Source organism: Hipposideros armiger, unplaced genomic scaffold (genome assembly GCF_001890085.2).
Source record: "Hipposideros armiger isolate ML-2016 unplaced genomic scaffold, ASM189008v1 scaffold_38, whole genome shotgun sequence".
NCBI classification, from domain to species: domain Eukaryota; kingdom Metazoa; phylum Chordata; class Mammalia; order Chiroptera; family Hipposideridae; genus Hipposideros; species Hipposideros armiger.
Genome location: NW_017731388.1, coordinates 3,473,955 through 3,496,638, shown reverse-complemented (window position 1 = coordinate 3,496,638; position 22,684 = coordinate 3,473,955). Strand labels below are relative to the sequence as shown.

At 53.6% G+C, this 22,684-nt stretch overlaps 2 protein-coding genes across 7 annotated transcripts in view; both read right to left on the bottom strand.

Annotated features, from left to right (window-relative positions):
- Positions 1–7,319, bottom strand: part of SPEG (striated muscle enriched protein kinase) — a 56,581-nt gene extending 49,262 nt beyond the window's left edge. For 2 of the 6 annotated variants that reach the window (XM_019638264.1, XM_019638271.1), the window contains exon 1: positions 6,770–7,319. In XM_019638264.1, the coding sequence (XP_019493809.1) occupies positions 6,770–7,148 (379 nt within the window). In that variant the 5' untranslated portion in view covers positions 7,149–7,319. The remainder of the gene's footprint in view (positions 1–6,769) is intronic. The other 4 variants (XM_019638260.1, XM_019638261.1, XM_019638272.1 and 1 more) reach the window with 3 other exon arrangements.
- A 6,818-nt stretch (positions 7,320–14,137) lies between these two features.
- DES (desmin) lies at positions 14,138–21,103 on the bottom strand. The gene is made up of 9 exons (XM_019638274.1): positions 20,425–21,103; positions 19,404–19,464; positions 19,189–19,284; positions 18,857–19,018; positions 18,583–18,708; positions 17,939–18,159; positions 16,616–16,659; positions 15,152–15,234; positions 14,138–14,943 (listed from the first exon to the last, which is right to left on the bottom strand). Exons 1-9 carry the CDS (start codon positions 21,000–21,002, stop codon positions 14,902–14,904), a joined length of 1,413 nt encoding a protein of 470 aa, XP_019493819.1. The 5' UTR covers positions 21,003–21,103; the 3' UTR covers positions 14,138–14,901.
- Between the last annotated feature and the right edge of the window lie 1,581 nt (positions 21,104–22,684).

The window sequence follows — 22,684 nt, the reverse complement described above, 5'->3', positions numbered from 1 at the left end:
GCGGAGTCGGAGGCGGGGCCGGGGGCGATCCGGGGGCGGACGGGAGCCGACGCTGGTGGCGGAAGGAGCCTCGGGGCCGCTGGAGCCCAGGCGGGGGGAAGGCGGCGGCGCCCAGAGCCTGCCCCTCCCCCGCCAGCTGGCACCCCACCTTGTGCCCCTTTCCCTGCCCTGCTCCCTTATGTCCCCTGGGGCAGCTATCACCTGCTTTCCCGCACCTCCACCTCGCATCTGCCTCCCGGGCCCTGGGAACATGGGGAAACTGAGGCACAGAAAGGGCTGCAGTGGCCCCATGAGAAATCGGGCCAGTCTCTCATTGGCAGCCCAACGCGACCGCCACGCCACCCCTCCCACCTCCCGCGGGGCCACTCTGGAAGGTCAGCCGCATCTCGCTCGACTTGCTCACTCCGCAAACATGCGCACATGGACCCTGTGCCTGGCGGTACCCAACTCGCGGTGGCCAGAACACTCCGCAGGCCATAGCGCCGGGTAGAGGCGCCTAGGTGATACCCAGCGGGGGAGGGTCCTCGTGGATGGGGGCTACGTGCTAACACGGCCCCAGACTGTGAGAATCCCCAGGCTTCTCAGGAAAGCCAGAAAGGGCACTCGAATTTCTTGATGGTAGGTGTTCTGTGCCTGTAGCCTGGCGCGCGCTAATACACACACACACACACACACACACACACACACACACACACACACACACGCTAAAGTGCCCAGAGGTACTCCTACTATTCACAAACAGGACCTGCCTGCCTTCTCGCTCACAGGTGAGCACATTCGCCAAATTTCCTCCGTCCTCCCATCGCCAAATTTCCTCCGTCCTCCCATTCAGCACCATGCACACTTTGCCTATACAGAACTACCCCCAACCCAAACAATCATAAGGCTCTTAAGCATGTACTACTAGTGCCAGACACTTTATAAATGTGACCTCATTCACAACAACTCTGTGAGCTGGAAACTCAGAGAAGTCCTATCACTTAGCCAAAGCCACACAGGTTGTGTGTCTCCACCTGTCCCCCAGATCCAAATTCCCATCCCAGCACACACAAGTAGTGCTAGTCCTGGTTTCTGGGATATAACTACTAATTCATTATTACTAACACTTATTGCATGCTTAGTGTGTACTGACCATCGTGTTAAGCGCTTTATATTAATAAACTCATTTAATCCTTACAAGGAGGGAGACTGAGGCACAGAGAGATTACTTGCCCAAGGTTGCACAACCAGTGATTGGGAGATCCAGGATTCTAACCCAGACACGGTGACTGAGTTCAGTGACCACTATGTCATAAAGCCTCACATGCTGATTGGTCAGTGGGTTCCCTAACTTTGTTTCTTGAAAGCTTGGGTCCAAAATAAATACAGAACCTAACTCATGAGTTTTATTCAGCCTGCACAATATTTTAGGTGAGGCAGGCATGCTCAAGTTCAGCCGCTGACAACAGCGCCTTGCTCATTATCAGTTTCTACTTGGCTCCTGAAGTTATTTGAGTTTGTGTCCCCCTTATTTTAAAGTTTATGGTCATGTCTTATACATTCTGGGTACATGCAGGAGGTCCTATTTCCCAGACCCCCGGAGGCAAGTGTGGCATCTACAGACACATGCATGGGGGACGTGCACTGAGAGGGTACACGCATGTGTCCATATCAGTTCCAGCTAGAGACCCTGGACGCCCACAGGCACTTTCCCTGCTTACCCCCAAACACGCCCATTCACAGGTGGAGCTGAGTGAGGAGAAGGGGTAACCTGAGCCCCTGTTCCCCAGGAGAATCCTAGGGGCTGGCACATTCCATAGCAAAAATAACCAATGGGCAATGGGCGTGAGTGATGGGACAGCTGGCCGAGGAGAGGCCCGTGGGATTCTGTGTTCCTGCTCTGGGCCTGCTCTGCTCCCTCCCACAAGGCCGCTCTGGGGCATGCTCTCAGGGTGGGCTCCAGATTGCTCCATTTGTCCTCTATGGCTGTGCTGCTGTGCCCCCCTGCCATTTCCCTAAACCTAGACTTCTAATTTCTGCACTGCCAGCCTTGCCCCTTCCAGAGACAACCCAGGTCATCATGGCATGCCTGATCTCTCATGCAGACCCTCCTCCGAGCCAGGTACACCTGCTCCCCTCCTCTTTGCCCCGTCTCTTTCCCCGCCCAGGTTCGGTTTCTCCCTTCCTTCCTCTTGCTAACCCTGCTCTGTATTTCTGACATACTATATAATTTTGGCTTATGTTTATTGCATGTGTCTGTCTTTCCTCACTAGAATGTAATCTCTAGGAGGACAGGAATTTTTACCTTTACCCCCAACCCCCGAGCACTGAGACAGTGACTGGCACACAGTAGGCACTCGATAAACATGGGAGGGGGTGGCAGAGCTGGGGGCGGAGAGGATGAGGGGTGGTGGGAATGGGGATAGTAAATCTTCCTGGAGCAGCTCGTTCATCCAGCCTTCTTCCCTTCTCTGTCTTGACCTAGGCTTTTCCCAAGAAACAGCCGGAGAAGTGACCAACTCACATTCCACTCAGGATCTTCCTGGGAGGACCTGCCTTGCTTCAGGAAAGTCCTCCCGCGTGGGCTTTGGCTGCTTTGGGGACCTCTCTGCTTTTCTCTTACTTTCCTCCTAGAGCTCCTCCCTGCTCCCGCTCTGGCCCCGCCTCCTCTCCTGATTAGGACTTGGCATGAATGAACGGTGACACTCTCCATACCCATCCCCAGCTCCATACTAGTTCCCTCCTGGCTTTTCATCCAGACTTCCAAATTCCAGGTGGAAAAGACAGTAGCTGCAGAATATACCTCAATGCAGGTTCTGGTATATTCCCCACCTTTCCCTTGCCTAAACGCCCTCTCTCCCAATCCCTAATCTCTCCATGCTTTCAAGTCTCCGCATGGTTCACTATCACCTGTTGACCTTTGGCCCTTCTGATTGACACCAGAGTCTTCCAGACCCCGGCTATGAAACTTCAAACTAACACGGTGAGCATCATCAGCTTATACCCTCTCTGGGCTGTGCCCTGTCCTTACCCCCCTGCCCTTTAGTGCAGGCCTTCCCCTATAGCCACATGCCCCAAGCTTTGAGAGTGGCATTTACTCTGGTCACTTGACTTGCACAGGGCTCCTCAGCCCATGCCGGTGTGAGCCTGACGTTCTAAAAGAGAATGCCTGCCTATCTTGGAGACTGGGCCAGAGGATGGCTTTGGGGCTATGGACAGAAGGATGGTTATGATTACAGATCCTTCGCTTTCCACACTTCTCTTTCTGAGGACAGGCAATGTGGACCTAGACCCAGAGACCTGGCTTTCAGACCTGGCTCTGCCACCTCACTAGCCGTGTGACATTGGGTGAATTCCCATTTTGAACCCCAGTTTTCTTATATGTATAACATCATAACAGTAACCTGGGGCTCAGGCGATTAAATAATGAAATGAGATACTGAAAGTATCCTGTATTTCTGCCATTTTCACTGTTCCTATCCTGTCCTCATTTCTGCACCCTAAACCCACCTTCCTGTTTCCCATCTTTCAAACTCTCCATCCTGAAGCCCACTTGTCTTCTCAGGGTCCCAGCTCCCCAAGCCATACCAGTATCCCTCCATCCTTGAACTAACATCTCAGGTTTCAGGAGTGCCAGGAACCTTAGCATCACCCCTTGCTGAGCCAGACAGCGGTCGGAGCCAGGAAACTGCCTGCTTCCCTCTGCAGCCAGGTCCTGGCTGGGCTTCCTCGAGAACCCTGAAGTCCTCCCAACCAAGAAAGTTTTCCATGAGTGAGTCTGAGCAATGCTGAGCTGCTTGCCCAGCTGCCCCTGACCAGGACCTTTCATTAGGCAGGGACTGGAGGGGGGCAATAGGAGGAGTAAGAAGCCAGACTCACCTGGTCAATCCCCCAACATCACCAAAGCAAAGGCCCTCTCTCCCCCAAATCATGTGGGAAGGTATAATAATTAAGCACATTGTTCTTTGCAGTGGAACAGACTGAGGCTTCCATCCCTGCTCTGCCACCTTCTATCTGTACAGCAGGACATGTCATTTAATCCCTCTGCCCCTCAGTTTCCCCAGGGTTGCTGTGGGACCTGAATGTTATGTCAAAGGATGTGATAGGGTACTGCCACACAGCAGCATAGTAGCTATTGGTACTATTATAAATTAATACCAATTAACAATAATAAGGCTGCTCTTGGGGTAAAGATTTCACTGGTAGGAAAATGTTCTTAAACATGACTTGCTAAAGCCCAACGCTCTTCCTGTTTTAACATGACTGTCAAAAGGCCCCACGTCCAGTGCCACAGCACCCAGGGTCCTTTCCTTTCCCACGTGCCATTCCTGGAGACTCCTGGAGACTGGCCCCTGGCCTTCATCTAGGTATGCCCAGCCAGGCCTCAGCTCTGCTGGCCATACCACCCAGATTACAGAGGGCTGAGGAGACAGTACCCTGCCACTCCCCCACCTTGGGGCACCAGGGCAGTCAAGGAAGCTTTTGTCTTCAGAAAGGCCAGTCCTGGGATACTTCCCATACAATGGACAGCTCCCTTTCCCTTTCTCTCTCCTTCCTCCAGAACTCCTTGAGTAGTAAAGAGCTTTCAGAGTCCAAACCAGGAGGGTTGGGTTCTTAATTCTGGGGTGTCCATAACTAGCTGTATGCCTTTGGGCAGATCTCCATCTGCTCTGGACCACAGTGAGCTCACCTGTAAAAAAGAGCGTCTGGGGCTGCAGTTCTCTGTGGTCCTTTCTAATTCTTTTTTTTTTTTTTGAGATTTTTTATTGGGGAATTGGGGGGATGGGAACAGCGCTGGGGAATTGGGGGAAGGGGAACAGACAAGTTGCTGTTGTTTCATTCTTCAGTCTAGTTGTGGAGGATGTTGCTTCACTGGCCCAAGTTGGCACCATCATTGCGCTCTTCCCGGCTGAGGCAGATCAGTTGCCCCCTTCTAGACGGCCGCTCGCCGCTCACGCTAGCTGCTGGCTACATACGGTAGCCCATGGCAACTCGCTAGCTGCTGGCTACATACGGTAGCCCATGGCAACTCACTGTCACAGGGGCTGCAGCCTATGCCGTTGCCGGTGACTCACGGCAGCCCAGCTCCAGGTTGAGCTGTTGTTCAGCATCTTAGCTGTAGAGGGCAGTGTCACTGGCCCTCATATGTGGGATCCGAACCAGGGCCCTCTAGCATCCCAAGCGAGTTCTTAACCAACGCGCCACTCGGCCGGCCCTGGTCCTTTCTAATTCTAAACAAACCTTGTGACCATCACACTTCTCAGCACTCCCTTTCCCTTCCCTAACATCTCTCTCCACTGAGCTGTATTCTCATCAATCTGTCTATCATGCCCTTCCATTTATGTTCTGTTTTCAGTCCCCTTAGGGGACCAGAGCTAAGATTCCTAAGAAGTCCGATTCTTCCCCAGTTCAGAGGTCGGCCAGGATGGGTCTCATCCTCTAACACCAGCTAGGAAAGCCTGTATCTGGCCAATTACAAAGCCAACCAAGAGATGCCAGCCTTGGCCACAGGGACTCCACAGTCATTGAAGACTGTTGGAGGGTGGGCAGGGCGGGGCTAGGGAGAAAGGAGATGCTGGCAGAGGGAGGCTGAGCCCCTGCTCCATCTCCTGACTTGGCTGCATCTTAGAGCCCTCTTTCCCCTCCAGCTTCATCCCTATGCCTCCTCCTCAGTTCCCAAGGATGTACCTTACACGATACCACCCAGCTGGATTGAGAATTCCCTGTTGAAGAATGCCCAGGACGTACTCAGTGACCCCCAAGCACTTTGCCATCTCCCCTAACAATACTCTACTTCAATTCTGTTTCTCAAGGTTCAGTCAGCCTAAGGCTCTGCCTTCAGCCTAGAGAAGAATTGGCTTAGGGGCTGAGGAGGTCAAAAAGACCAAACATGAACCCAGGGAGAATTGGCACTGGCCAGGCACCCACACCAGCCCCAGCACAACCCTGAGCACCAAGCCCAGCCTCAGTCCCCTCTCCTTCTGCCTTGGACCATCATCGGTCCCTTCACACAGGAGCCTGGCGCTCTATGCCCACAGGGGCAGGGGCCCAGGCACCTGCCTGAGCATCCCCCCTTCCAGGCCCTCTGAACAGCTAGACATGGCCCATAGGCTTTCCACACCAACTCCACAGACCCCCATCCCTCATCTGCTCGTACCGCTAGACCCAGCCACAGCCCACACACATACACACAAGCACATGAACACGCTGGCATGTAGATTCTCAGGCACCCATCTCCATACACACTTGGGAGCCCCAGCCCTAGCTCTACCTCCTGATGCCCTGAACCCCATTGATTCATACCTGTCTACCCTCTGGCCTCTTCCAACCAGCCTGATGCACACCACCTTGCCCAGCAACAGACTGTGAGGAGCTCTGACCCATCCTCTCAATATTTCAGTGGGACCAGGAGGGCTGGCTCGCTCCCTTGCACCTGCACACACCTGTCAGGACTCTCAAGTCTAAGTTACTGGAGCTGATGAAGACGATTTTCCGTAGGTGGTCTCTCGCTACAGGGGAACCAGGAGGGTGTCCACCATGAAATTCCCAGAGAGGCCTGAGTGGGGCTCAGGCTTTGCTTACCCAATGCTGACCCTTGACCTCCGACCTTCCTGTAGGGAGTTTCTCTACCTTTACACCCCTTTCCCTGCACTTTCCTCTTGGTGGGTACTTCTGGGTCAGTGCCGCTGAGAAGCCAGAGCACCTGGGAAGACGCCTGGATCAACCCACGTGGCCTGGGGAAGCCCTTCTCTATCTCTGATCACCCACCCAGCCCCCACCTCCCCTTTACCTGGGACCTCCAGCACTGTGACAACACCCTCACAGCAGGCCTGGCCCCGCTCGTTCTGGGCCCTGCAGCTGTAAACACCGGCGTCCTGTGCCTTGCAGCTCCGCAGCCGCAGGCAGCTGGGCTCAGGGGCTGGTGGGGGCAGGAGTTGCCCATCACGGAACCAGCTGAGGCTGGGCTGGGGCGTCCCGCTCACCACCACCCGCAGCCGCAAGTCGCTGCCCACAAACACAGCTGCGTCCTTCAGGGGCCGCAGGAAGACTGGTGCCCCCACCACGGCACCTCCGCTGGCCCCCACCTTGGCCCTCTTCGGGGGCACCCCAGGGCTTGGGGGTGCCCTCGTGCCTGCTTCCTCGCCTCGCGTGCCCCGGGCTTTCTGCATGACTTCTTAGAGCTGGGCTGTGGGGACGCTGGAACTGATGGTCACAGGGGCACCAGGAAGATGGTGCCCTGGGAGACGAGTCCTGGGGGGCCGGCGCCCTGCCTTCCTGCTGCCCGCCCGCCTTCGGCCTGTGCTACCCAGAAGGTCACCAGGGCGGCCAGCAGGCAATTGCGCCTCGGGGGCTATTTTTAGGCCCCCCGGCTCGGGTTTCGGGAGCTGTGGAGGGAGGGGGTAGCAGAGGAGGGGACTTGGACTCCACGCTGCTCCTTCCTTCCCTCCTGGAGCCCCCATTATCCCCTCAAGCTTAAACAGTTCCCAGCCCTTGCCCCCATGGTGGGTCTCCCAAGCCCACTCCCAGAGTCAGGTTACCCCTGGGCTCAGTCCCATTTCCTTTGTTCCCTATTCTCAAGTCCCTGATTCCCAGGCCCACTGGGCTGGAAAGAGGGACAGGAGGTCTTGGGTGATTTGTCTGAGAAGCAGATGGGAAGGAAGGCCCAATGGAAGTGAGTAGACAGCCAGAGAACAGGGACCAGTGGACTCCTGCAGCCTCCATGACAGCCTGGTGAACAGTAAGACCAGGAGCAAGGAGTCTGGTGGATTCGGGCTTTCAGCTGGTCCTGCCTTTATTTGCTGGGTGACATCAAGTCTCTCTCAACCTGCAAGTCCAAAAAGGTAAAAATGGGTAATTGAATAGAGTTGCAATAGGAGGAAAAGAGTGGGAAGGACATTCCAGGCAGAGGCAACAGCGTGACCAAATCAGAGCATGATGATAGTAGATGATGTGTTCTGAGAATCAGAGGAGATGGAAGGGTTGAACTGCAGTGGGGGGAGGTGAGCGGAGGTGGGAGATGGGGCCGGACCCAGGGAGCTTTGCTTGCTAAGTCTGTATCCTGATGGTAGTTGGGTGCCACTGCAGGGTGGTAAGCAGCAGGATGTCATGGTCAGAGCTGTGTTTTAGAAGAATCCCTCTGGCAGCCATAGTGTGGAGAGTGGATTAGGAGATGGGAGAGCTGGGGGCCAGTTAGAGCTATGATTCACAAAGTTGGTGCCTGTTAAAAGTACAGGTACCCAGGCTCCACCCTCAGAGACACAGGTTCAGTAGGAGGTGCTGGGAGGTTCCAGGAATCTGCACATTTAACAAGTGGCCCAGGTGGCTCCAATGTATCTAAAGGTTGCACTTTGAAAAACATCAAGACAGGACATAACCCTTTCTAAAAGTCCAGGTGAGACATTTGTGATGGTATAGTTCTGTAACTTGATTGTGATGGTGGTCACATGAATCTACACATGTGATAAAATTGCACAGAACTAAATGCATTTATGTGTGCGTGCGCGTGCACACACACACACAATTGAGTGCGTATAAAACTGGTAAAATCTGAAGAAGATGCATGAACTACATCGATGGCAATTTCCTGGTTGTGATATTGGATCATAGTTGTGCATGCTAAGATGTTACCCCAGGGGGAAACCAGATATACAGGACATCTCTGTATTGTTTCTTATAACCACATGTGAATCTATGATTATCTCAAAATAAAACCTTTTTTTAAAAGTCTAGGTGAGAGGCACAGGCCTGACCTTGAGCCCTGAGGACTGAAGCCTGGGGAGGCAGAGAGGAGCCGCAAGAGGAACCCTGAGTCATTTGGAGAAAGCTACTCTTACTGTTGCCTCCTTATCCCCCACCTTCATTCTGGGAGACGGAAGCCAAAGTGTGCTTGTGTGTGTGTCCATGGAGAGGGTAGAGAAGAAACAATTTATTTATTTATTTATTAAGATTTTATTGGGGAACTGAAGGAGGGGAACACTGTTGGGGAATCTGGGAAGGGGTACAGACAAGTTGCTGTCCTTTTTGTTCTTCAATCTAATTGTGGAGGATGTCGCTTCACTGGCCCATGTTGGTATTATCATTGTGCTCTTCCCGGGTGAGACAGATGATTGCCAGCCCCTGAACAGCAGCTCACAGCGGCTCACGGCAGCCCAGCTCCAGGTCGAGCTGTTGTTCACCATCTTAGCTGTAGAGGGCGCAGCGTCACTGGCCCTAGTGTGGGATCCAAACCGGTCCTGCTGCTCAGAGCTGGCATCCCAAGCCAACCCTTAACCACTGCACCACTCGGCCGGCCCGAGAAGAAACAATTTAAACACCCAATTATGTCCATGGGGACTGAAAGCCTTGAGGAATGCAATTATTTTGTTGTTTGCACACATTAAAGCTTACTCTTTATACTGTGCACTTCTCCGGGTTTTGACAAATGCAAAGAATCATGCATTCACTACCCCAGGACCATTCAGAACAGTCTGATCACCCTAAATATTTGCCTGAGCATCCCCTTTGTAGTCAACCACACCCCCTCTACCAGCCTCTGGCAACCACTGATGATTAATTGAATTCTTAAACGTAAATTAAATTCTAAAATGTAAAAATGTAGGGGCAACATATTGCAAGTAGATGGAACACCAAGTACAAAGGACTAGAGACTGTCCCTAAACACCTAGCTCTGTGCCTCAACCATTTGTGTGGAATGCAGCAGGTGGTCTATAAATTTTGGCTGGTTGGTTGGTTGGTTGGTTGAATTAAATAAACTGTGTGATCTTGAGCAAGTTATTTAACATCTCTGAGCCTCAGTTTCCTCATCTATAAAATGAGGGTAACCCAACTCAGGGTTTCGTCATTCATTCAACAAATATTTTTGAGTTCCTACTATATACCTAGCACTGTTCTAGGCACTAGGGTAATATAGCAGTGAACAAAACAGACAAGCATCCCTGCTCCTGTGTTGCTTATATTCAAGGAAGCAGACAAACAATTATCAAGAAATAATAAAGATCGGGAGAAGGAGATAAGCACTGTGGAAAAAAATGGAGCAGGGCAATGGAGATGGGACCGTGGTGGGGGCTGCATTTTCAAATAGGGTAGTTAGAGCCTTACTAAAAGAGGAAGCAAATGGTGCCTGCAGATACCTGGGTAGGACTGCTGCAGGCAGAGGTGGGCTCAGGGAAGCACCAGGAAGCCAGCGGGGCTGGAGGGAGTGTGTGTGTGGCGGGGGAGCGGAGGGACATGCGGTCAGACAGGTAGCAGGGTCCAGATAGCCTATATCTTGTAGTCCATGGCACTTTTATTCCTGGTGAACTGGGGAGTCATCTCAGAGGATTTTGAGCCGAGGAATTACATGATCTGACTTAGGTTGTTGTGATGGCTTTAAATTATTATATAAAATATTTAAATGAGTATTAACTATTTAAAAGAGCCTGGCACAGAGCCTGGAACATGGCTTGTGTCTCCTGTCCGAATATTTGCAATAGGGGCATTCGCTGATGTGTGCAAAGGGATAGGTATGTGGGCCTGGGTAGGGAGGCACAGGCCCGGTCGAGTTGCTGGCGCCCTCTCCTGGAGGAGCCTGCTCTAGCTGTGACAGCAGGAAGCCATCAGGCTCTGGCGCGGCCTGTCCCCCAGGGCAGCTGTCTGCAAGGCGCTCATCTGTCCCTCAGAATGGGCCCCACAGTGCCCTGCGGCCTGGCGCTGGGCTAGGTGTGTGCTGCCAGTCTGCCCTGCCTAGCGATCACAAGCCTATGGTGTCATGGAAAGAGATCTGGTCTCTGGAGGCCAAAGAGCCTGGGGCCTGGTCCTCCTCTGCCACAGATATGCTGTGTGACCTTGGCAGTTCACCCCACCTCTCTGGGCTGTGGGGAGCTTCCTCTGAGTAACGATGCATCATGTGCACATGGTAAAAGCTCCGTAAATATTGGTTGAATCAGTGAATGAAGTAGGGGCCATCAGCCTTTCTGATAAATATTTAATTTAGAGGAAAGCAAATAAAAGTGCTCAGTGGATATTCATTCAACAAGTATTTAAATTTATAATGAGCGCCTTCTATGGACCAAGCACTCTTCTGGGCACCAGGGACACAATAGTGAATAAAACCAATAAAAAACTGGCCCTTGGTTAGCTGACACTCTAGGTGTTGAATCAAAGGTCATTGATGTATTTTCACATGTGTCCTGGGCAAGCTTGTGGTGAGAAGGGGACTAGGAAGGGGTGAATGGGTGGAATGCACTGTCCCAAGGGGCAGAGCAGGGGAGGGCAGCCAGAGTGGACAGATAGGGTAGGGAAGTCCCTGCTGAGTCCTCAGTTCCTGGCTTAGGGACATATTTGCCTCCACAATCCTTCCTACTCCATCCCCTCAGGTGGGGTCTGAGTTGGTCTGGAATTGGTCCCTGAGTTCCCCAGGGGGAAACCAGTCAGTCTTCTGTGAGCTCTCTTATTTCTTAATGTTCGGAGTATTGAAGGAGAAGATACCAAGTGTCCCCAGAAACAGGGAGAGGTTTTGCCGTGGAGGTGATGAGGCTTATGTGTACGACCACATGAGACCCAGATCTTCTTTGGTTTATTTTTGTCCAGTCTCTGGGAGTACCACATCCATTTCCCTGAACTAGCTTCTCTGGGTCACTGATCAGCTCCCAAGGAGAGAGACAAAGCCGAGGGCTTAGAACCAGAATTTTTAGTCCCAGGAAGGGTGTGCTCAGAGCATGCTTCCCCACGGTGGGAAACAAGGTGAGTCTGGGCCTCCTCTCTTCCCTGAGGACAGGTAGGTAGTCGTCACAGGACACAGGTGTGTGCTGAGAAAAAAAGGGCTTTCTGACTTTCAGAGCTGTCCCCAGCTAGAAGGGGGCCACCATTGAGGGGGTGAGTTCTCTGACACTGGAGACATTCAAGCACAGCTTGATGACTGCTCATTGAGGCTGGGGAAGGAATTTCTGCATTGTGGGGGTCATTGCCTTTGAGGTCTGACTCTGTGTCTAAGATGCCTACGCTCCCTCCACTTAGGTGACTCGTCTGTACCTAAGCTTTTCTTTGGAGAGTGAGGCTGCCTCTCAGACCTTCCCTGATGGATGTGTCCCCTTGTTCTTTATGAGGTGCACATAACTCGTTCAGGGGGAAGAAGGGGACGCGGGGCTCCAGGAATTACATATACACACACCACCTCTTATCCGCCTGGGCCTAGCCTCCCCCAGGGGTTTCTCTCACAGAGAGGCTAATCCAGGGCCTCTAGCAGGCTCAAGGATGAGCCCCTCACCCATCCCTCCTCCTATATTTCAGTGTGAAGACACTGGAAACGATATTTCTAATTTCACTTGGAGCTCCACAACAGGTTGATTGGGGGTAGTTCTGGGGCCTGAAGGGTTCACCCCATTGGAGCACTGGAGAAAATCAATGATCATGAGTCACCGGTGGCCTAGGGTGAGGACCTGGGTTGTAGCCCCAGATGCTCCCAGGGCAAAGAAAGCCACAGAGAAGGGGTCTTCTTAGAGGGAGGGACTACACAACACAGAGGGGAAGGGGCAACTTGTGGGCAAGGGCTACGTCCAAGGAGGAGAGAAAGTTTCTGGGGAAAAAAAACAGTTAAGAATGTTAGACTAGAGGCCTGAAGGCTGAAACCTCATTAGGTTTATTTCACCTGCAGACTGTGAATTTATCATGTTTGTGATTTCTACCCTCTTGCTGTCTCTAAAGGAGAGTCCTTTATATCTGTGAGGAGTGGCAGGATGGCTGAGACCTTCATGGACCCGTCAAGCTTCCTAAATCATTGATCCACTGGAATTTACTTTTTGGAAGGAGTGAAAAGAGAGGCAGCCTTTACTCCTGCCCCCCCCCCCCATGGCTACCCAATTGCCTCCAAGCCCTATATTGAATAATTAAGGTTTCTCACAGAAACCTTTAACATATCTGTGTGAATGTTTTTTGTGTTTTGTTTTGGTTTTTTAAAGATTTTATTGGGGAATTGGGGGAAGGGGAACAGACAAGCTGCTGTCCTTTTGTTCTTCAGTCTAGTTGTGGAGGACATCGCTTCACTGGCCCATGTTGGTAATGTCATTGTGCTCTTCCTGGGTGAGGGAGTCACTCGCCTGCCATTTCACGGCCGCTCACAGTGGCTCACGGCAGCTCACGCAGACTGCCGGCTGCTCACACTGGCTGCCAGTCACTCATGGTAGCTTACGGCAGCCCACTGCAACTCCACTTCAGCCTATGCGGTCGCTGGCGAGTCATGGCAGCCCAGCTCCAGGTCGAATTGTTGTTCACAGCGTCACTGGCCCTCATGTGGGATCCGAACCTGGGCCCTGCTGCTCAGAGCTGACATCCCAAGCCAACTCTTAACCAACGTGCCACTCAGCCGGCCCCTGTGTGAATGTTTTAATCCATGATTTCCTAATTTTCTTTTCATATGTCCTACATTCTCCTCCCATCTTCCCAAATTCTCCCAAAATTCCCCTTTAGTATTTTGAGATAACATAGCATTGAAATGATAGATTAACAGAGGATGAATGGACATCTTTAGAGGAGTATTGGGTCTTCTTCTCCAAGAACAAGATAAGAGCTTTCCACTTTCCTTAACATTGTTATTCTTCCTAAATTGGCCCTTGTGTCTAAAAGGTACTTAGGTAGGTTTAATGGAAAGAGGCTGAAATGGGAAAGCCCTACTTCAGAGCCAGTCTGTAGGGTGCGGTGGTGACCTTCAAAAAGAGCATCAGGTGGAGCCAGCCAGGTGGCTCAGTTGGTTAAGAGCTCGCTCAAGAGTTTGAGCTCTGAGCAACTAGTGGTTCGAGTCCCGGCCCAAGCTGAGCTGCCGCTGAGCTGCCAACAGGTGGCAGGATGGCTCAGCTTAAAAAAAAAAAAAACAAGAACAGCAGGTGGTGTCCCCAGGCCCTGATGACCCAAAGGGGAGTAGGAGGTCCAAGGGGAACAGTCCCAGAATCGGGGCCTGACAGGAGGTATTTGTAGTTCCCCTACAAAAGCCCCATCTGGCCTCCTTCCCCGTACGCTACACACATACCACAAGGCTGGGAGGCTCTAGGAACCGAAAGGGTGACAGGCCCTGGGGGATAGTATGGCTGGGCAGGAGGGCAGCACACTGTCCCTCACAAGGAACAGTTCCACAGGGCCCTGGGCGACCGCAGAGGAGAGCTGGCAGTCAAGACAGCAGGGAACATGCTAGACTTGTGCTTATCTTTTATTGTTTCTGTCCAGAGCCCCTGCAGTGGGGGAGGGGCAGGCACGGGGAGGTGGGCATCCCTGCCACCTGCCTGAGACCGCTCTCTGCCTCTCTCCTCTCCTTTCCTCTCAGCATCTCACCTACCCTCTCTCCTTCTGAATATCCTGCTCCCACATCTGGCACCTTCGGGGGTTCGCTCTTGTAGCCCCTGCTTGCTAAGCCCACCCTGGGAATATAGGGGACCATGGGGTCAGCTTAGTGCCCCCCAGCAGTCTCCACAGGGGCTAGTCCCCCAGTTACCTCGCCAGCTTACAGAGGACGAAGCCCTTTCTCTCTCTGACCCAGGCTGGGGTCCACAGGGCTCAATCCTGACCATGTGGGTCCCAACATCCTACTGGGGTAGGGGGCGCGGGCCCTCTCCAAAACCAGAGGCTTGAGCCTGAGGTTACGGAGGTGGGAGGGGCAGGGTCACGACTCTGCCTTGGCTCCATCTAGGTCTACCCAGCACACCTCAGGGGCAGCCAAGAGCCAGGCTCACTCAATTCCAACATCCAGGACTCACACTGCTGGGGGCTCCCTGTGCTGGGCAGGGATGGACCATGTCCCCTGTGGGGACCATAAGGGGTAGTTGGTGAGCAGGGGTCAGAGGCTGTGAGGGGAGCACAGTGTCTGGGTGTGGTGCCCTTGGATGGAAGGAGGATGGCTTCAGGAGACAGTGAGGACAGGGGCAAGGACGGTCTCTGGTGGCAAAGGGGTCTCTGGCTTTAGAGCACCTCGTGTTGCTGCTGTGTGGCCTCACTGACGACCTGGGAAGGAAGAGAAACTCAGTCCAATCCAGCGTGGGCAGGATTACAGAGCCACAGCCGGCCGCCCCCACCCAAACATAGTAGGACCCCTTCTCCCCGCAGACAGGGGCTCAAACAAGCACAGCTGGTGAAAAGCACCTGACTGACAGCCCTCCAGATATACTCCATGGCCCCCACCAAGAGTAAGAGAACCAGGCAGGCTGCTCACCTCCCCATCTCGGGTCTCAATGGTCTTGATCATCACTGTCTTCTTGGTATGGACCTCGGAACCCCTTTGCTCAGGGCTTGTTTCTATAACAGATCCGTCCACATGCTCAGCCTGACCACGTCCAGGCCCAGGCTGCTGCAGCGGCTGGGAGTCCATCCCTAGTCCCACTGGGCCGAGCCCAGAAGACTCCCACCCCCTCAAGACGGGCCTGGTACTTTTTCAGCAAGACGGCTATCACCTATCCTTGAGCCCAGCACCCAGCAAGTGGCTCTGCAGACCCCATGGCCAGTCCCATGGCTGAGATGGGATCAGAAGCCAACAATGTGCTCCAGGTGTGGGCTGGTTCAGGAGGGCGGGACTCCTGAGACTCAGGCCACCCAGCAGTCCCATCCTTGACACACATCCTTGCTCCCTCTCCATCCCTGGGCTGCAGAACAGCCCTGCATGAATTGTACCCTGACAGTTAGAACCCCAAAGCCCAGTCCTAAGATACTCTTTTGGAGGACTTCATGGTACTTGGCCCCCCCTTTAAGATTCCGGATGAATGACTTGATGTCTTAATGACAGAGAGATGGACAGGAGTCCGTCACTGATTCATTGTTTTGGCAGCCAGTGACTTGCCCCTCTGTGCCTCAGTTTCCTCATTGTGCCCTATCGTGGCCACAGAACTATTAATTTCCAAAAGCATTAAGCAGTTTTAAATGCAAGGCTTACACTTGGTGTCTGTGATGCACATTGTAACTTGGTGGAGCACAGTGTGTATGTGTTCCTGATGGAAATGAACATCGAAGATATAAATGGTTTGGTCTAGGAAAGGCGGAGGTGCCAAGGACTCTGACTTCCTTTCCTAATGTATCATTATAGTGTGTTTTTCTGCTCTCCCGGGTTGGAAAGCCACGCGATCTGCGTACCACGAATGGCAGAATGGCAGAATGCCCTAGGAGCTCCTTCTTCTAATTATTTGGCTTCGCTAAGGTTTGGCTTCATTGTTTTAAACGTGCATCCAACATCTCGCTCCAGCAAACTGGAGGTGTTCAACAAGCCGGTGGGAGGGGTGAGAGTGGGGGAGGGGTGGCACTTGGCAGCTTGCCATAGACAACAGGGGGGAGGTGCCTTGGAGCCCTGTGTGTATGGTTTTAGATGCTCCTGCCGCAGGCCCCCAAGGACAATCCTGGTTCCTTCAGACTTTGGGTGTATTAAGAAACAGAAGCTAATTGCTGATGCTCAATAATCCCAGAAGGTGTAAGGGACATAGTCAATACAATACCGTGAGATTAAAATAAATAAAAATAAAAACGAAATGAAATAAAGTTTCCCCTGCCCCCGCAGCAGCCCCATTTCTTGTCTCCAGACCCCGTCCTGTCCCCACAGTTCCATCCTCCCCTCCTGGATGGTATTGGGCAGTGCCCATGCTGGACTCCTACCCCCTGCCACCCCAGCCTCCACCTGCCAACAGGCACTCACCTCGGAAGTTGTGGGCAGAGAAGGTCTGGATAGGGAGGTTGATCCTGAAAGAGGAGAGACCAAATCCCCATAGGATTAGGACCCTCCATTTCTCCCACTCATCGAAGCTTGCTCTGGACCTCTCTCTAAACACCATCCTCAGCTGTCCTGGTCCCATGGACCCCAGCACTCCCAGTATCACACTGCTTAGGGCATGGGTTCAAAGATCAACTCCGCTGTGCCAGGGACTATCCCTTCTGGAAGGATCACTAAGTCCGTCTATTCCATCTTTAACCTGCTGACATGACACCAGGACCCCCAACCCCACTGTCCTTTCCCTTTCACCAAGATTTCCCTCTCACTCCTGATGCTGCAGGATGTATCCATAGCAGGTCTGGGTGATATCCATTGTGTGTGCCCACCCTCCAGCCAGGCTGGGAACCTCTGACCCACCCACGTGAGGCCAAGTTACAAGAGCTACCATCCCGATTTATGCCTAGTGCTGGGAAAATGCAATGTGCCTTTAGTTATCTTAAAAAGTCATTATATGTAGGTGTTATTATATGAAATCTGAAATCTACGTGTACTTCTATATCTAAATATGTCTGCTGGTTTTTTAAAACTTCAGATACTATCATTTTTGTGAGTATCAATTTTTTTTAACTAATGACCTGTTTTAAACTGAGGTTAAGTTTACATTCAGTGAAATGCACAGATCTTTACTGTGCAATCCAGTGAGTTTTAATCAATGTCTACGAGTCTCAATCAAGATATAGAACCTGCCCTTTCCCCTAGCAGGTTCCCTCATGTCCCTTTCAGTTGTATGTTGTTTTCTGTGTTTAGAGGTGAGTTGACATGTCCGAGCATGTCACTCTGGTTCTTTTCCTACGAGCGCGCGTGTGTGTGTATGTGCACACACGCACACATGCACCCTCAGTGCACAAGTCTCTGCATCCTCTCTCTTAGCCTGCATTCGAGGCTCTCTGTCTCTCCCTCTGTCTCCCTCTGTCTCTATCTGGCCCTTCCCTTTCCTTCCTCATCATTCTCTCATCTCTTTGCTCTCATCTCTCCCTTGACTGGCAGTAATATTTTATTACCAGTTGCTGAACATGGTTTTATGCTGCTGGTTCTTAATTCTGAAGGTAGATGAGGGAATACTTATATTTCTCTTTTTATAAAAGCTGTTAATTAAATCACTTTTTACCCAGGTGGCCTTGATTAATTCTTTGCAATTAGTGGAGCGGTGGACTCTTGTATAAAATTGTTTCCAGATCTTATTGAGGTGATCCAGAGCCCCATCCCCCGGGGCAGCACCCCTCAGCCAGCCCCCTCCTTGCGCCTCACCGGCTCTCCTCGCCCTCTAGCAGCTTCCGATATGTGGCAATTTCTACGTCCAGGGCCATCTTGACGTTGAGCAGGTCTTGATACTCCCGTAGGTGACGGGCCATCTCATCCTTGAGGTGCCGGATCTCCTCCTCTAGGCGAGCAATGTTGTCCTGGTAACCGCTGGCCTCACTAGTAAAGCGGTCCTCCAGCTCCCGCATCTGCCTCATCAGGGAATCATTCTGCAGGGGAGGGGCGACTAGGTCAAGGTCAGGTTGTTGGGGGGGTGGATGGTGAACATTAGGATCCCAAGATGGACAGCGACACAGACATCTGGGGCTGGGAGGCAACGCCAGAGGGTCAGGTCCAGGAATTGTCAAACACTTCTCAGCCAGGGAACCCTGAACTCAAATGAAGTGTTTTGTGGAAACTCAGAAAATAGAACTGATAAAAGGGAGCATCGATGTTCAGCCTTCCCTGCCCCCACATAGGAGCCCCATGATTTCCTGAGAGCCCAACTGGTAATCCACCTGTTTGTTTTTATCCCTGTGGCAGATATGAGGAGACAGACCCAGAGATGGTATGTGATGGGCCCAGGGTTACAGACTGAGGATGTAAGCTACAGGCAGGAAGGGCTGAGCTGGGTGAGGTGGGCAGTGACTCACAGTGCCCTTGAGGGCATCAATCTCGCAGGTGTAGGACTGGATCTGGTGTCGGTACTCCATCATCTCCTGCTTGGCCTGGCGCAGTGCATCATTGTTCTTGTTGGCTGCCTGGGTCAGGTCAGACACCTAAAGGCAGAGAGGGGACCTGAGATGATGCAGGTAGAGGTGGGCAAGGGAGCGTGGAGACCTTGGCTCACCCTCCTCCCCAAGGATGGAGCCACAGAAAGCACCTCCAAACTGGGATTAAGGGGGATGGAGAGGCCAGGCTGCCTACCTTTGACTTGTACCATTCCTCAGCTTCTGAGATATTCTTAGCTGCGATGGTCTCGTACTGGGCCCGGATGTCCCTGAGGGCGGCCGTGAGGTCTGGCTTGGACATGTCTATCTCCACCTGGACCTGCTGTTCCTGAAGCTGGGCCTGTAGCTCTCGGATCTCCTGCATGGTGCAGCTGGGCTTCAGTCCCCTACTAGCCTCCCTCCCCAGCACCCTCCCACCCGCTTCCCAGAGCCAGGCACTACCACTGCCCTCCCCACCCCCACCCCCTACACACACCACCTACTTTCCCCAGCGTCTAAGGACCCTAAGGAGGAGGCCCCAGGGCATACCTCTTCATGCACTTTCTTAAGGAATGCAATTTCCTCGTTGAGAGATTCGATCCTGCGCTCCAGGTCAATGCGAGCTAGAGTGGCTGCATCCACATCCTGGGAGAGGTCAAACAAGAGGGACAGGGTCATCTATCAACCAGGAATGGCAGAGGGAGACCAGGGGCCACACCGGGGGAAAGAAGGATAAGGTTGCTGGGGGTTCAAAGATGGCTCACCGCTCGGAAGGCAGCCAAGTTGTTCTCTGCTTCTTCTTTCAGTTGAATCTCTTCTTGCAGCCTGATAGGGACAGACAGACAGAATAACAGACAGTTGGCGGGGATAAAACTGGCCTTGGAGATGACTGGCCTTGGGCTGCCCAGGGAGTGGGCTCAGGACAGAGAGAGGAAGGCTGGCTGCTGGGTGGAGACAAGAGGCCCCGCCCACCCTGAGAGTGGACAGGAAGTGGCCCAATCTCTGCACTAGAGCCACACCCTGGAAGTTTATGTCCCCATCAGATTGTGACCTCCCTGGGATTAGGAACAGTGTCTATTTTATCCACTTCTGTGTGCCTGGCCTATGTAGGTGCTCAAATGATGTTTGTGACCTGAGTGGCAGGGTGGTGACTGCTCACTGGGATCTCAGAAGCAGGACCCATGAATACTTGCTGCCCTTTCATACCGGGAGCCTGGTGAAGCCCACCATCTGGTCCTCCAAGTTTTCTGAGGGCTGCAGTCCACCACCCACTCTCCCATTTCGTCTAACTTATCCATTCCCTTATGAAATGGCACCGCCTCAGCCAGTCCCAGAGGCAGACATCCCCTCTCTAAACCGCTCCCCAAAGCCTCGTCACAGATGAGCTGAGAGCGACTGCTTGGATTCCCCACCCCTTGCCCTTCCCAGCTGGCCCCAGGTTTCCTGGTCTCCTGTCAACCTCCCCCTTTCCCTCTGGCTGCACTTGGGCCTCTCTCCTCCACCCATCTGCCTGCCTGATCCCCATCAACATCACCCCAGCATCTTAAGATGCTTTTTCAGGGGGCCGTCTCCAGGGCACCTGGTCTTCCAAGGTCTCCCATTTGCACCCCATGATGTCCCCCCCCCAAAAAAAATTCCTTTGCAGAGCAGGAGCACAAGGGAGAGACCTGGAATCTATCTCCCCTTGGGGGACACAAGTAAATGGCCTTCTCCCTGCATGGGGCAGGAAAGGGTCCCTGGAGCCCAGCACGTGGAAAAGGGCTTCTGGGAGCACCCGGTGCTCACTTGGCCTTGAGCCGCTGCAGGTCGTCCAGCAGGTTGTCGCGCTCGACGTCGACGCGGGCGCGCTGGTTGGTGAGCACCTCCACCTGGCGCCGCAGTTCGCGCAGCTCCTCCTCGTAGATCTCAGCGACCCGGGTCGGCTCGCGGGCCTTGAGCCGGTTCACCTCCGCGGCGAGCACCGCGTTCTGCTGCTCCAGGAAGCGCACTTTCTCGATGTAGTTGGCGAAGCGGTCGTTGAGCTCCTGCAGCTCCACCTTCTCGTTGGTGCGCGTGGTCAGGAATTCCTGGTTCACCGCGTCTGCCAGCGAGAAGTCCAGCAGCTCGCCCGCACCGTAGGAGGAGGGCCCGCGGGCTGTCCCCAGCCGGCTGGCCCGCAGCGACCCCAGGCCCCCTGCCCCGCCCGACGTGCGCGACACCTGGTACACGCGGGACGTCATCGAGCTCGAGGAGCCCTTGGTGCCATAGCCCGCGCGCGAGAACACCGGCGAGCTCAGAGGGGAGCTGAGCGGGAAGGCCGGGGCCCCGCCGAAGGTGCGGCGGTAGGAGGACATGCGCTGGCTGGACGAGTAGGCCTGGCTCATGGTGGCGGCGCGGGCGAGGCTGGGCGGCGAGGAGGAGGCGGCGGGCGGGCGGCCGGCCGGAGAGTGGATGCGGCGAGGGGAGACGGGGCCCCCGGCCGTCGGCACTATTTGTATCCCTCCTGACATCAGCCCCCGCCGCCCCTCCCCTGACAGCTGCAGGATCCCGCTGTCCTGCCAGGAAAGGGCGGCCGCTGGCGTGGGGGCGGGGAGGCCAGCTACCCCGCATGAGGCCTTCGCTCCCAGCCGGCGGGTGGGGGGCCGTTGAGGGGTGTAGGACAGGCTGGTGGACCTAGGAGGGCTCCAGGCAGGCCTGCCTGTCAGCCGCTTCGCCAGGGCTGCAAGCGTATTTGGAACCCCCAGACAGGCCCCTTTCAGCCCTTGGGTGCCTGCCTCCTTCTAGGGGTGATCAGGAGAGAGAGTCCTGGAGAGGCTTCCACTTAGTTTGAGGGTCTCCTTTTTGCTCCAACATGAGACTTTGAGTCATTTACTGAAGGGACAAGGCCTGTTCCCAAGAAAGGCTCCAAGTCACCATTTTTCTAAAGATTCTCTAGAAGTGGCAGAGGTTTGGGAGGGCTCAGGTAGAGACCAGGAGGCCATCAGCCGGGCCTAGAGGAGGGGAGTCTCTAGGCAGGCCCAAGGGTGGGAGGGTGCCCTCAGGGCAGAGAGAAATCCTGGCCAGAGCTGGCCTGCTCAGGTTACGTGCATTGGAACCTGAGTTCTACCTCTGAGCCTCAGTTTCCCTCTGGACTAGTATAGGCCCTTTTCCTTCCTCCCCCGCCCCCACTGGTGAAGGTGGGGCCTCAAGTTTATAAACAACAGGGTGATTTCCAGAAAGGGTCTGGTGCACTTTCAGTTTCCAATCACTATGTACTCTCTCACCCCCGCAGCACCAGCTTCGCCCGGCTTCTGTCCCCTTGTGCCCACCCCACCCCCTCTCTGATTCATCCCCCTACTCACACCACCACCCACCACCACGCACACCAGGGGTTTGTGTTTTGTCAGGAGCCCCACGTCAACCCAGCCATCTCTCTGGCAGCAACAGCTGCCAACCCAAAATACCAGAGCTGGTATTTATAGAGGAGAATGCATGGGTCCGGGAAACAAGTGCACGGGCAAGGAGCTCTGAGGGGTGGGGGCCGGGTACCTGAGGGGGCATGGGTGTCAGATGGCTGAGGAAGGCTTGGGGTGGTAAGCCCCACACACTTCCTACCCCCATAATGCTCCAAGCCCCCAGCATAAATGGAGCCCGTCAGAGGGCTTGCCCATCCCTTCACAGCCTATCCTTCTTCGTACAAGGTACTCGCTGTCCCCAAAAGACATCCCCACTTCTCCATGAACACTGGCTGTCTCTCTATACCTCCACCTGGCACTCCACAGGCCTCTCTGAGGCCTGACCCTTTTGGAATGCAAACCTTGGAAACACAGCGCTGGTCTTCCCCTAGCTCTGCCATCACCAGCAGGACTAATGACTAGCAAACAAGTCCTTTATTTCTGTGTCCTCATTATAAAGTGGGAATGTTAGCCTTGCCATGTCTATCCTATAGGCGGTTGAAGGGGCTCAGGTCACAATATGCAAAAATAATACCTTACATGTATTGAACACCTACTGTATACCTCTCTGCTGAACACTCCACACCCATGATCCCTAATTCTCCAACAATCCTATGAGGTGGGAACTAGTA